The 12449-nt window shown below is 35.7% G+C and overlaps 1 protein-coding gene across 3 annotated transcripts in view; it reads left to right on the top strand.

Moving 5' to 3' along the window:
* The window catches only part of LOC114651221 (cytoplasmic dynein 2 heavy chain 1), a 462099-nt gene that overhangs the window by 105963 nt on the left and 343687 nt on the right, over nt 1–12449 (top strand). For all 3 annotated transcript variants that reach the window (XM_051926883.1, XM_051926882.1, XM_051926881.1), the window contains exons 33-36: nt 1536–1741; nt 9573–9755; nt 11518–11700; nt 12088–12311. In XM_051926883.1, the coding sequence (XP_051782843.1) occupies nt 1536–1741; nt 9573–9755; nt 11518–11700; nt 12088–12311 (796 nt within the window). The remainder of the gene's footprint in view (nt 1–1535; nt 1742–9572; nt 9756–11517; nt 11701–12087; nt 12312–12449) is intronic.

Genomic DNA, 12449 nt, shown 5'->3' with positions numbered 1-12449 from the left:
GTTCTTTATACATTTGAGGGTGCTCAATTCTATTATGGCAACATAATTGCTCAGTCCAGCTTTTGAAAGGTGAAGTCTAAAATGAGAATAAACATATGTTTTTTTATTGTTTAAATTTAATTATTACTTACAAAAAATAGTAATTTGGAGTTTTTCCGTCTAGTAATTCTCTAAAGGTGTTCCAAGGTGGAATAACCAACAGATGTCTGCTAACATAGATAGACTCACTCCACTTTCTAATTTAACATCTCTCCATTTCGACAATGTCCTGTTGGAACCTCACCTTCTGTTCATCAAAGACTGCTCCCATGTTCTTGGGGGAAAAATCCAAATGAGAGTTTAGGAATTGTATTTTAAAGACATGTTGCTCCCTAGTACTAGGTTGGAAAAAAGTAGATCATCAATAAAGGAAGGGTGTGTATTCTTTTACCATTTGCTTACCTGATCAAGTCAGTAGATGGATCTATCTGACCTTGCATATTTCTTTAAAAATTATTTAAACAACAAATTTCTCTCTTCTGGATAATAAAACTGCATCTTTCTATCCTTCTAAACATGCATTCCTGGCTATATTGAAGGATTAAGAAGAGAGAAAAAAATGTGTACCAAACACTTGATTTTGGGTTGTTTCCTCCTCATGAACATTTTTCAGCTCAAAATGTACTTCAAATAGTATTCAGAGCATGAAGAATATGTACATCATAAACACACATAACTTAATAAAATCAACAACTTTGTTCTAAGTGGAATTTCTCACTTAATCCAATATCTTACGGAAACAGTTCAGAAATGGATTTCACACACCTAAACTGATTTTTTTTTTTTTTTGTGTAGGAGAATATTGATGCAGACTAGTAATTATAGGTAATAAATAAAGATTTGTGTCTCTTAGAAAAGAAGAAAGAAAAATAGTCAATTGGCCACATTGCTGTCTCAGATGTATTTCTTTTTCTTGTGTGGCTTTATTCGGTAATGCAAATCTTAGCAAAACCTGAAGTTAATTTAATTAGATAGTGAAAAAAGTGTATATAAAACATGAATTAGCCATGCAGGGAGCTGTAGTTTTGGACTATCTTCTGAACAATGTTCTGAAATGATTACCACGTAGACTGGGAGGGCAGTAGATCTATGTGATTTTTTTTTTTTTAACATGACTAAATGTAGTACATTTGTATGGATTTACAGTTATCCCAGGTTTTGCTCTGCAGGGCAAACTTAACAAGATGCAAAGAATTTTTTGTGTAAACCTTGCAGGTATTGGGGGGGGGGGGGGGGATTATACTTATGTTACAGTGGTTATTACTATGGTCTGAATGTAAATATGAACTAGGTGGTTATTTGTTTTTATATAAATAATTAAGAATATTTTAAACTTATGTGAAAGTTCAATGTTGTCATGTCTTTTCTTTTTGTTGATGCCTTTTTTGAAGTTATTTATTCATTCATTTATTTATTTTTTGTAAAATGTATATTGGTAGATTCCATAACAGTACTAACATTTGATTATTGTCCTTTCTTTTTTGTGGTATGCTTAGATGCAGGTGTTTTACAGTTGAAACTGAAGGCACTTATTCTTGATATCATTCACAACATTGATGTTGTAAAGCAGCTTATATCAATACAGATAAACAGTAAAAATGAATGGATATGGAAGAAACAGCTACGGTTTTATATGAGAGAGGGGAATAATTGCCACATTCAAATGGTGGATGCCGAATTCCTCTACACCTATGAATACCAGGTGAGAATACACTCAATGTTAAAAATGTGTAAGTAGCACCATACTTGATTTAAGAAATTCAGTATTAATAAAGCATAGTACAACTCCTTTTACAAAAAAGTTTAGACAATATGGAAAATTTTGCTAAAACAAAAATGGAGTGTTTTGCAAATTCTCTCTTCCACTGTACTATACTGAAAACACTACAACAACAGATGATTTCATACTTAACCCATGTGAATTTAATTGTTTTTTAAAAAACTGTCAATACTGATAACTGCAAAACACTCCAGAAAAGCTGGAATGATTGAGTATTTACCACTGTATAACGTTACCATTTATTTTAATATCAATTGAGCGTTTGGGCACTGAAGATACAGGTTGCTTAAGTTTAGGAAGCAGAATTTTCCTGTATTAATCCATTTTGCAGGTTCTTTATGTGTCATGCATTCTCTATGGGAGACAGGTCAGGACTACAGGCAGGCCAATTTTAGTACCTGCACTCTTTGCTCATGCAGCCATGCAGTGTAATCCAAGCAGAATGTGGATTTGGAATTGTCCTGCCAAAGATACTGTCTAGATGTTGTTATACTGTATGTTGCTTTAAAATATGTACATATTTTTCTGTATTAATGGTGCTTTGCAGGGTGTGCAAATTAGCCATGCCATGGTGTGATGGTGTGGGTCCTGTTCCACGCTGCCTCTTCCCTTTTGGGAGCCTCTTAAACCCAACACCGTCAGTAACTGGATGAACTGGCAGATGGGGACAAATGAAACTGAGCAAAGGGAATGGTGCAAAAGGTGCAAGTGCTTTTATTAAAAACGAACCAAAATAAACCATAACAGTGTCCATAGTGCAGTGCTTCAAAAACAGTACATAAATAAATAATCCAAAAAAACGACAAGTGGAGGTTAAAATCCCAAATAAATAAATCCATTAAAAATGAGGTTAAAAACACTCCAGCTCCTGGGATTGCTCAGCTGGAGCGACTGCTTCCTGCTGCCCCCACCGAGTGCAGGCCATACACTCCTGCTGAGGGTCTCTATTCTCAGCTGCCTGCATTTATCAGCGAGCCTGCTTGCTTGCTCACATGCATTCACCGGTTCTCCACGTCTCCAGCCTCCCACTTCTCTCTTAACCTCCTTTCTTTTTTTCTTTTTTCTTCCTCTCCACACTTGCACTCCTCCAACTTATAATGGGGATGTGACACAGGTGTGGTGATCAGCAGCTCCTGGCATCAATTATGGACACAAGCAATCCTGCACCTGTGCACTTTAGTGCGGAAACTCCCCGCCTGTATCGCACCCGAGAACCGCTCCAGCCACACTCCACGCCCCCTCCTTATTTATTTAAAAACTAGCCATTTGTTTATAACAACGGATCCACTATACCACATATGAGCACTGACATACCCCTGTACCATAACAGATGGTAGCTTTTTGACCCAGCGCTGTTAACAGCTTGGATGGCCCTTTCCCTCTTTGGTCTAGAAATACAATGGCTGTTTTTTTTTCCAAAAACTATTTGAAATGTTGACCCTTTGGACCACAAAACACTCTTCCACTGTGCTACTTTCCATCTCAGATTAGAATGAGTTTAGAGAAGTCTGTGGTGGTTAAGGAATATGGTGATGTACAGCATAGAAAAGCCTTATCTTCTGTCTGTGGATGCAGTGGCGAATGGTGTTAAATAACAAAGGTTTATCGAAGTATCCTCAAGGCAATGGCATTATTTTCAATTAAGACTGATTTCTAAAGGATCAGAGATCATCTGCATTCAGAAGTGGTTTTCAGTCTTTCCCATTACGCATTAAGATTTGACCAGATTCCTTGAATCTTTTAATTATTTTGTGCACAATATAGGGTGAAATGCACCAAATCCTAGCGATTTGTCTTTGCGGAATGTTGTGGATTATCGAGTGTGCTGGATTATCCACTGATGTACAGTGGTGTGAAAAACTATTTGCCCCCTTCCTGATTTCTTATTCTTTTGCATGTTTGTCACACAAAATGTTTCTGATCATCAAACACATTTAACCATTAGTCAAATATAACACAAGTAAACACAAAATGCAGTTTGTAAATGGTGGTTTTTATTATTTAGGGAGAAAAAAAAAATCCAAACCTACATGGCCCTGTGTGAAAAAGTAATTGCCCCCTGAACCTAATAACTGGTTGGGCCACCCTTAGCAACAATAACTGCAATCAAGCGTTTGTGATAACTTGCAATGAGTCTTTCACAGCGCTCTGGAGGAATTTTGGCCCACTCATCTTTGCAAAATTGTTGTAATTCAGCTTTATTTGAGGGTTTTCTAGCATGAACCGCCTTTTTAAGGTCATGCCATAGCATCTCAATTGGTTTCAGGTCAGGACTTTGACTAGGCCACTCCAAAGTCTTCATTTTGTTTTTCTTCAGCCATTCAGAGGTGGATTTGCTGGTGTGTTTTGGGTCATTGTCCTGTTGCAGCACCCAAGATCGCTTCAGCTTGAGTTGACGAACAGATGGCCAGACATTCTCCTTCAGGATTTTTTGGTAGACAGTAGAATTCATGGTTCCATCTATCACAGCAAGCCTTCCAGGTCCTGAAGCAGCAAAACAACCCCAGACCATCACACTACCACCACCATATTTTACTGTTGGTATGATGTTCTTTTTCTGAAATGCTGTGTTCCTTTTACGCCAGATGTAACGGGACATTTGCCTTCCAAAAAGTTCAACTTTTGACTCATCAGTCCACAAGGTATTTTCCCAAAAGTCTTGGCAATCATTGAGATGTTTCTTAGCAAAATTGAGACGAGCCCTAATGTTCTTTTTGCTTAACAGTGGTTTGCGTCTTGGAAATCTGCCATGCAGGCCGTTTTTGCCCAGTCTCTTTCTTATGGTGGAGTCGTGAACACTGACCTTAATTGAGGCAAGTGAGGCCTGCAGTTCTTTAGACGTTGTCCTGGGGTCTTTTGTGACCTCTCGGATGAGTCGTCTCTGCGCTCTTGGGGTAATTTTGGTCGGCCGGCCACTCCTGGGAAGGTTCACCACTGTTCCATGTTTTTGCCATTTGTGGATAATGGCTCTCACTGTGGTTCGCTGGAGTCCCAAAGCTTTAGAAATGGCTTTATAACCTTTACCAGACTGATAGATCTCAATTACTTCTGTTCTCATTTGTTCCTGAATTTCTTTGGATCTTGGCATGATGTCTAGCTTTTGAGGTGCTTTTGGTCTACTTCTCTGTGTCAGGCAGCTCCTATTTAAGTGATTTCTTGATTGAAACAGGTGTGGCAGTAATCAGGCCTGGGGGTGGCTACGGAAATTGAACTCAGGTGTGATACACCACAGTTAGGTTATTTTTTTAACAAGGGGGCAATTACTTTTTCACACAGGGCCATGTAGGTTTGGATTTTTTTTCTCCCTAAATAATAAACACCATCATTTAAAAACTGCATTTTGTGTTTACTTGTGTTATATTTGACTAATGGTTAAATGTGTTTGATGATCAGAAACATTTTGTGTGACAAACATGCAAAAGAATAAGAAATCAGGAAGGGGGCAAATAGTTTTTCACACCACTGTATCTGCTGACAAACCTTGATCCATCCTTGCTCTTGAAGGACTAGACCTTTTTTGAAGGCTCCATATATACTACAACAGGAACGTCCCACCTGTTTCACATCACCTTGTTATTTCAACTTGTCTCATTGTTGTTAGTCTTAAACTACCTCTGTACCAACTTTTCTGAAACATGTTACAGACATCAATTTAAGAATAAGAGTATATCTACAAATAACAATGCAGTTAATTAGGGAAAACATTACATACCTACAGTATACTGTCTTTGTTTTAATACATCCATCCATCCATTATCCAACCCGCTGTATATCCCAAACACAGGGTCACGGGGGTCTGCTGGAGCCAATCCCAGCCAACACAGGGCGCAAGGCAGGAAACAAACCCCGGGCAGGGCACCAGCCCACCGCAGTGTTTTAATACATGTCAAAGTAAATTTATCATTCATTTTTGTTTTTATTAGCATTTTCCATACTATTCCAACTCTTTTGGAATTGGGGTTAAAGCAAGTTGATTTAAGTAAACTGTTAAAAAGTATGGGACGATAAGGAAATTTTGAGTAGATTAAATATTATAATTCTTCATACAAGGAAAAATATTTTTCCCAATTAAATCAGTAACAGTAGGCTAACAAAATGTATATAAAAACTTGGCTGTACCTCAGATTAGTTGCATTCTTTGGCATCTAACAGTTGACAAGTAAAGTGTGTCGCCATTGACATTCCTTATTTCACATGGTTCTGCTTTCTTTTACCTTACCAGCCCATCCACCATTCTTTTTATTTTATTTCCTATGTTGAAAATATTAAAATGAAAAAGCAAGATTTTTAATGCTTTAAAAAACTGAGCCTAAAATGATCTTTTCTGCAAGCTGTTTTTTGAGAACAATAAGAGCCTTCAGGTGTCCAGCTCCAAATTGTTTATCAGCCTTTCTGTTTCATAAGGAAAGATTACTGGCTTTATTGGACTATTAAAATACTATAAATAAACTAAAATATTAACAAACAGTTACAATGTCAATATGCTTTCTTTATTGCAACAACACATAGCAAACCTAAAATTCACAAAGGCTTAGAACAAAATTAATGCAATTCAAAGAAGGATGGAAAGGTCCCAAGTTAAATTTATACATAGCTTCCTCAAGATTTCCCTAGTCATGAGCTATGAGACTCAGAAATTAAATCCTTGTGCTTTAGATTATGGAAGAGGCTGGAATCAATTAGTGTACTATAGTTCATTGCTGAAATATGGAAAAAAGAGACAGCTAATATGTTCTTTTGAATGTTCAAAGATTCAGGTTATATGTGCTGGAGGACATACCAGTTTTCTTTTACATAATATATTCCATCACTATGGCAAATTACAAAAGAGAAAAGCGGGTTAGTTAACTGACATGATGTTATTATTCATAGAGGATGGGCATAGCTCACTGATTTACCATAAACTAATGTTGACAATTCCGAAACAATTAGATTTTGAGACTCTGAGAAGCTAGCCAACCTAAATGTTCAATAGATAATTTAATTAATTAATGTGTCAATCTGCTAAAATAGATGGCACCTTCATCAAATAATAGAGAAATTAGGTTAATTAACAAAACGTGTTTGGACTTAATGGCCTGACCTTGTTCTAATGTTTTTTGCTCTAAGTGTATTGCTTTGTTGTTGTAGATCTTTATTATCTTCTTCAAGTCATATTTACTGTTAATTTTTTTTTCTACAAACTATTTGGTTAATGTGCACATTTTTATCTTTTTTGTTCCTCAAATGTAAAGATTTTGAGAATAAACTAGAAAATTGATTGTTCATTTTGTATACTGTATACTGTAACTCTTTAACATGATAAAATTCAATTTTTCCTAGTTTTAAAAGTATTTAATGTCTGCTTTTATAGTCCTTCTGAAAATATTACTACCCATCCTTAGAGCTGTAACTAATGATTATTTTGGTAGTCGACTAATTGTTCAATTTTTTTTCCGATTAGTCACGATTATTTCATGCCTGACTATTTTGATGCCTGCGACCTGTGGTTGCACATCCTGTTCTGGGCTCCAGTGCATGTCTTACCTCATCTGCTCACGTCTGTCCACCTGTGAAAGTCACCCTGATGTCTCTGCATTAACACGATTAAAATTAATAATAATCAAATTAAAATAACAACCAGTGAAACATATGAATTTGAAAATAATCAAATGTTTTATATTAGTGTGACCATCACAATAAAAAAGAAATACATTAAACAATACAAACTAAAGTGCACATAGTCTTTAAACAAAAAAAGGGCATTTAACTTAACCAAAAATGGCCACTGTGTGTCTTAAAGTCCACAAGTTTAAATAAAGCTTCAATTAAAAAAAAATAAAACAATAATGTACAGTTTATAAAAGATTCAGTTCATATATTCCTGATTACAGTGCAGGAACGTGAGCATTTCGACATGCTCTGGTGTGAGGCTACCTCTCTTCTTTGAGACAATGTTCCCAGCTGCTGAGGAGAGACGCTCAGAGGGAGTAGAGGTAGCAGGAATACACAAGAATAATTTTGCAGACAGAGAAAGATGTTGTAATCATCACACTCTGAAGGAAAAGTGTTGTCGTTTATGAAGGAAAAGTGTTGTAGTTTATCACATCATGTATTATATTATGCCAAAATATAAAAATAACGGACTAAATTATGTAACAAGTTAATTACTGCCAGCACAATGGAGCCGAGTATATTCGGAAAAGTACATTTGTTGAACGCCACAACCAGCTAGAGTCGGTTTCCAGTGCAATTTGGAAGCACGGCGAAGCTGAATATATGCGGCGACGTACATTAATTGAACTCTGCAACCGGCTAAAGTTGTTTCTCAGTGCAATTTGTCAGCATGCCGGAGTCAAGTATATTCGGCGATGTACATTCATTGAATCCCGCAACCGGCTATATTTGCTTCACAGAGCAATTTGCCAGCACGCCAGAGCTGATCAGTCAGTGCCGTTTATTCGTTGAGCAGCCATCTCATGACCACTGCCAGCCCCGGCAGAACTGCAGCACCACTGCCTCTGGGATTCAGCCGCTTCACTAGATGAGCCTGCAATCATCAGCATTTACCTCTGTGTGTTTGCATGCAGACAGTTCAAGTGCAGTTGGCTCGGTGATTTACTGAATTTTCAATGGTGTCAGTTGCACCTTGAACGTATAATAATAGGTTGTTGCAGTAGTTTTTTTTTTTATATATAGTTTTCACAGTTCATTTGCAGTGTGTAAAATGATCAATGTTGCAGTAATTGTGATGCTCTTTGCATGGAAAAAAAATACGTGTTCCATTAAAATTTCACATTTTCTTTGTGAATTGTGACGTTTACTTAAAAAGTACAGCTAAAAAGTATTTGGCTTTCAGGGGTGCATTAAACCCCAAGTGTGTGTCGGTTTAAGGGTTAACTATCATTGTCGAAACCTTGATATACACATTATAGTACAAACATGTGACACTAACTTTACTCGCTAAAACTTACCTCTCGAATGACGGCGGCGGCATCACAGCTCCAGGATGCTTGCGTTGGTATACTGTGTGTGTGCAGTCTTGACAAACAATAACAAACGATACTGCCCCCAGACGTTCATGTAGTGCATTGCAGTTACAAAAACCAATGTGGTTCTTTGTGACTGGAGCCTCTATTGAAGGTTCTGTTTATGACATGTCGACAATAAAAAAATTCACGTTGACGATTTTTTGTAGTCGACGTTGTCGATTACATCGACTAATCGTTGCAGCCCTATACATACTAGGTTATTGTCTCTAGTGATTAATTACAACATGTTACTAAATAAATGCACCATTAAGTAACCAGATAACATATTGAACTGATCTCTAAATCATTCTACTATTTTATTTGTGACTGTTTAATTATTTTACAACCTCTGACTTTTCTAAAAAAAATAATTGAACTCACTACTTTAGTTATGTGTTACTTTAAAAGATATACGTCCCATACAAATGAGAACTTTTGGTTGTCATTGAATTTTATAGGTAGAGGGATTATTTTAGGAGAGATAGAAAATGAGGTAAAACTAATCTCAAAATTGTAGGCATTGTGTAAATATTTGCCTTAAATTCTTACCCACAAGATGCTAAGTATTAGGGCATGAATGATATGATAAGTGAAAAAACAAGTGAATGAATGAATGAATGAATTAATGAATGAATCAATCAAATGAATCCTCTGATTTTACCCCTACCCCATACCATGTTGCCATTGCAAATCATCTTTCAGTTCTTACTTGCTGATGCTGTTCTTTTTTGTAACTCATCCAGGGTAATGCACCAAAGCTGGTGCATACGCCATTGACAGACAAGTGCTACTTAACTCTGACACAAGCAATGAAGATGGGATTAGGAGGCAATCCTTATGGTCCTGCTGGAACAGGAAAAACAGAGTCTGTAAAGGCTCTGGGTGGACTGTTTGGAAGACAAGTTCTTGTTTTCAATTGTGATGAGGTATTCAAGATAGCATTTTTTATTTACAGTAGGTGGTTGGTAACCTTGGAAAAATATGACCAGTTTTCTCTTCATGTGGTTGTATGGCATAGTCTTTCATGGGTTTATGGTACCAAATATGCTAGAGAGTCTTAGGCAAAACTAGGGGCTTAATGGGAAGGATTTTAATATCAAGGTGATTGTAAACTATATAGGAATAAAGTATAACTGTTTTTGATACTGAGTAGTGCAAGAGTCTGGAATGGTTTAGGTCTTCATATTAGTTATCTCCATATTCTGATGTATGTCTGTTTTAATTTTCTTTTTTAGAGCCTTCATAAATTAGAAAGTTATATACATTACAGCATAAGATGATGAGAAAGTAAATCAATGAAAAGAATGATAACAAATCTTGCAGAGGGATTGCTGTCATAGTAAAAGTGACTTTATAGCACTTAAAGACATTGGTTCTTTTTATGTTTTTATTTTCTTTATATGTTTACATAATGACTTACACAGATGATTTGTTTGAATATTTTATTCATCAACACAACTATGAGCAACTGCTTACTTGGAACCCCAGAACACATTGACAGTACTAACAATATAACTATAATGGGTTCAAAATTTTAAAAACAAGGGACACTTATAACAGCACTCATGTTATAACTCAGCACTCTGTTTTACTGTAAGTCTTCAAAACAATTATAAAGTTAACATAACTGTCACTGGGCACATTCTTTGTAAACAATACGTAATACCAATGCTTCTATTTTATAATATATAACTCTCCTGGAATTAGCACACATATTTACATCACCTAACATTGCTCTGCTTGATGACGTCATCAGCTCAGAAATTTTTTGAGCCATGAACTGCAAGGGGTTTTTCAGTTTTTCTATGCAAGGTGCATTTCTAGAAAATAATGTTAGAATTTCTGATACCTGAAATTAATCAGAATGACTGTATTTCTTTAATATGAAATATTCCTTTGCCAGTGCAATATTACCTTCAGGAATGGGATTTCTTCATATAGATGTATCAGTCAGTTGTGACTTAAAATTCATCAAATTATCAAACTTAAAAAAGATATTTTGGGTAATAGACATACTTATAGCTTTCCAATATGCAAACTCTTGCAATAAGTTAATAGGCATGGTAAATGAAATTCTTTTTTTTTTAGTGATGAAGGTTGTATTTTTATGGCTTCCCATGCGAATTAAGTGTTTATTTTTTAATGTCAACATACTCTTCAAACAGTCATTATAACTAATGTTTAAAAGCATGTATAATGATATCTGTGTCTCTAGATGCACACAATGTTTAGTGTTCAATTTTCTTGGAGAACAATATACTTATTTTTATGGAAAATAATATAATTAAATATAAAAAAATATGGAAAATGCTGTCACAGATATTCTCATATAATAGGTTCTCTCATTTTTACTATTTATGTCAATAGAAACCAGCATGTTAACTTTTCTACCATTATTAAACCTTTGAGATATGACAGGCCCAGAGTGCATTCCAGGTAGTATCAGCCTAGTAGCATGTTAAGATACTTTATTACCTTTGAAATTTCCACATAACTATAAAAAGATTACACAATGTTCATTCATCATTGTGTTTCTTTTATCTCAAAAATTGTATTAATTATTATTTTTAAAGGTTTTTCTAAACTAACTTTATTTAACTCCCAAACATGGATATATTTGACAACACTGTGTAGTTAGGATTTTAAATGGGCTATTCAAATAGATTAAAAATAAATATTTCTTTTAAGGGCATTGATGTGAAGTCTATGGGACGAATTTTTGTTGGCTTGGTTAAATGTGGAGCCTGGGGATGTTTTGATGAGTTTAATCGTCTCGAAGAAGCTGTGTTGTCTGCTGTTTCTATGCAGATACAGTCTATTCAGAATTCCCTTAAAAATCAAAGGAGTACCTGTGAACTTCTCAACAAAGAGGTGGGATTTATTATTTATTTACTTGCTCTTTACTTTGCAGTCTGTATTTTTTGCCTATTTACGTAGAGAAAAGCCAAGCAAAATGACACCTTTTATTGGCTAACTAAAAAGATTACAATATGCAAGCTTTCGAGGCAACTCAGGCCCCTTCTTCTTTACATCTTGCCTGAAGAAGGGGCCTGAGTTGCCTCGAAAGCTTGCATATTGTAATCTTTTTAGTTAGCCAATAAAAGGTGTCATTTTGCTTGGCTTTTCTGTACATTCATAATGGCTAACACGGTACAACACCCTAGTATTGCCTATTTACCAAACTTTAACTTTTCTCAAAATATTTGCTGTCTAGCTGTTACAATATATAGTAGAAGTAATTTCACTTACTATTTACAGATAGAGCTAGATCCGAACTCTGGAATTTTCATAACTTTGAATCCAGCTGGGAAGGGCTATGGAGGAAGGCAGAAACTTCCAGACAATCTTAAACAACTTTTCAGACCTGTAGCAATGTCACGTCCTGACAACGAACAAATTGCAGAAGTAATACTTTACTCAGAAGGTTTTAAAGATGCCAAACTTTTAGGCAGGAAGCTAGTTGCTATATTTAATCTTTCCAGGTAAGTTATCATTCCTCTAATATTGAGTAACTATAATTGTACTATATAAAATGAGATTTGAAGTGATTAGCAGTTGGCACAAGACATTAGAACTTTGGTACAAGTTGTATTAGCATCTTAGAATAGAAAAAATAAACG

Source organism: Erpetoichthys calabaricus, chromosome 4, assembly GCF_900747795.2.
Source record: "Erpetoichthys calabaricus chromosome 4, fErpCal1.3, whole genome shotgun sequence".
NCBI lineage: Eukaryota > Metazoa > Chordata > Cladistia > Polypteriformes > Polypteridae > Erpetoichthys > Erpetoichthys calabaricus.
Note: the sequence above shows the minus strand (reverse complement) of the source record. Positions and strands in the feature narration are given on the sequence as shown.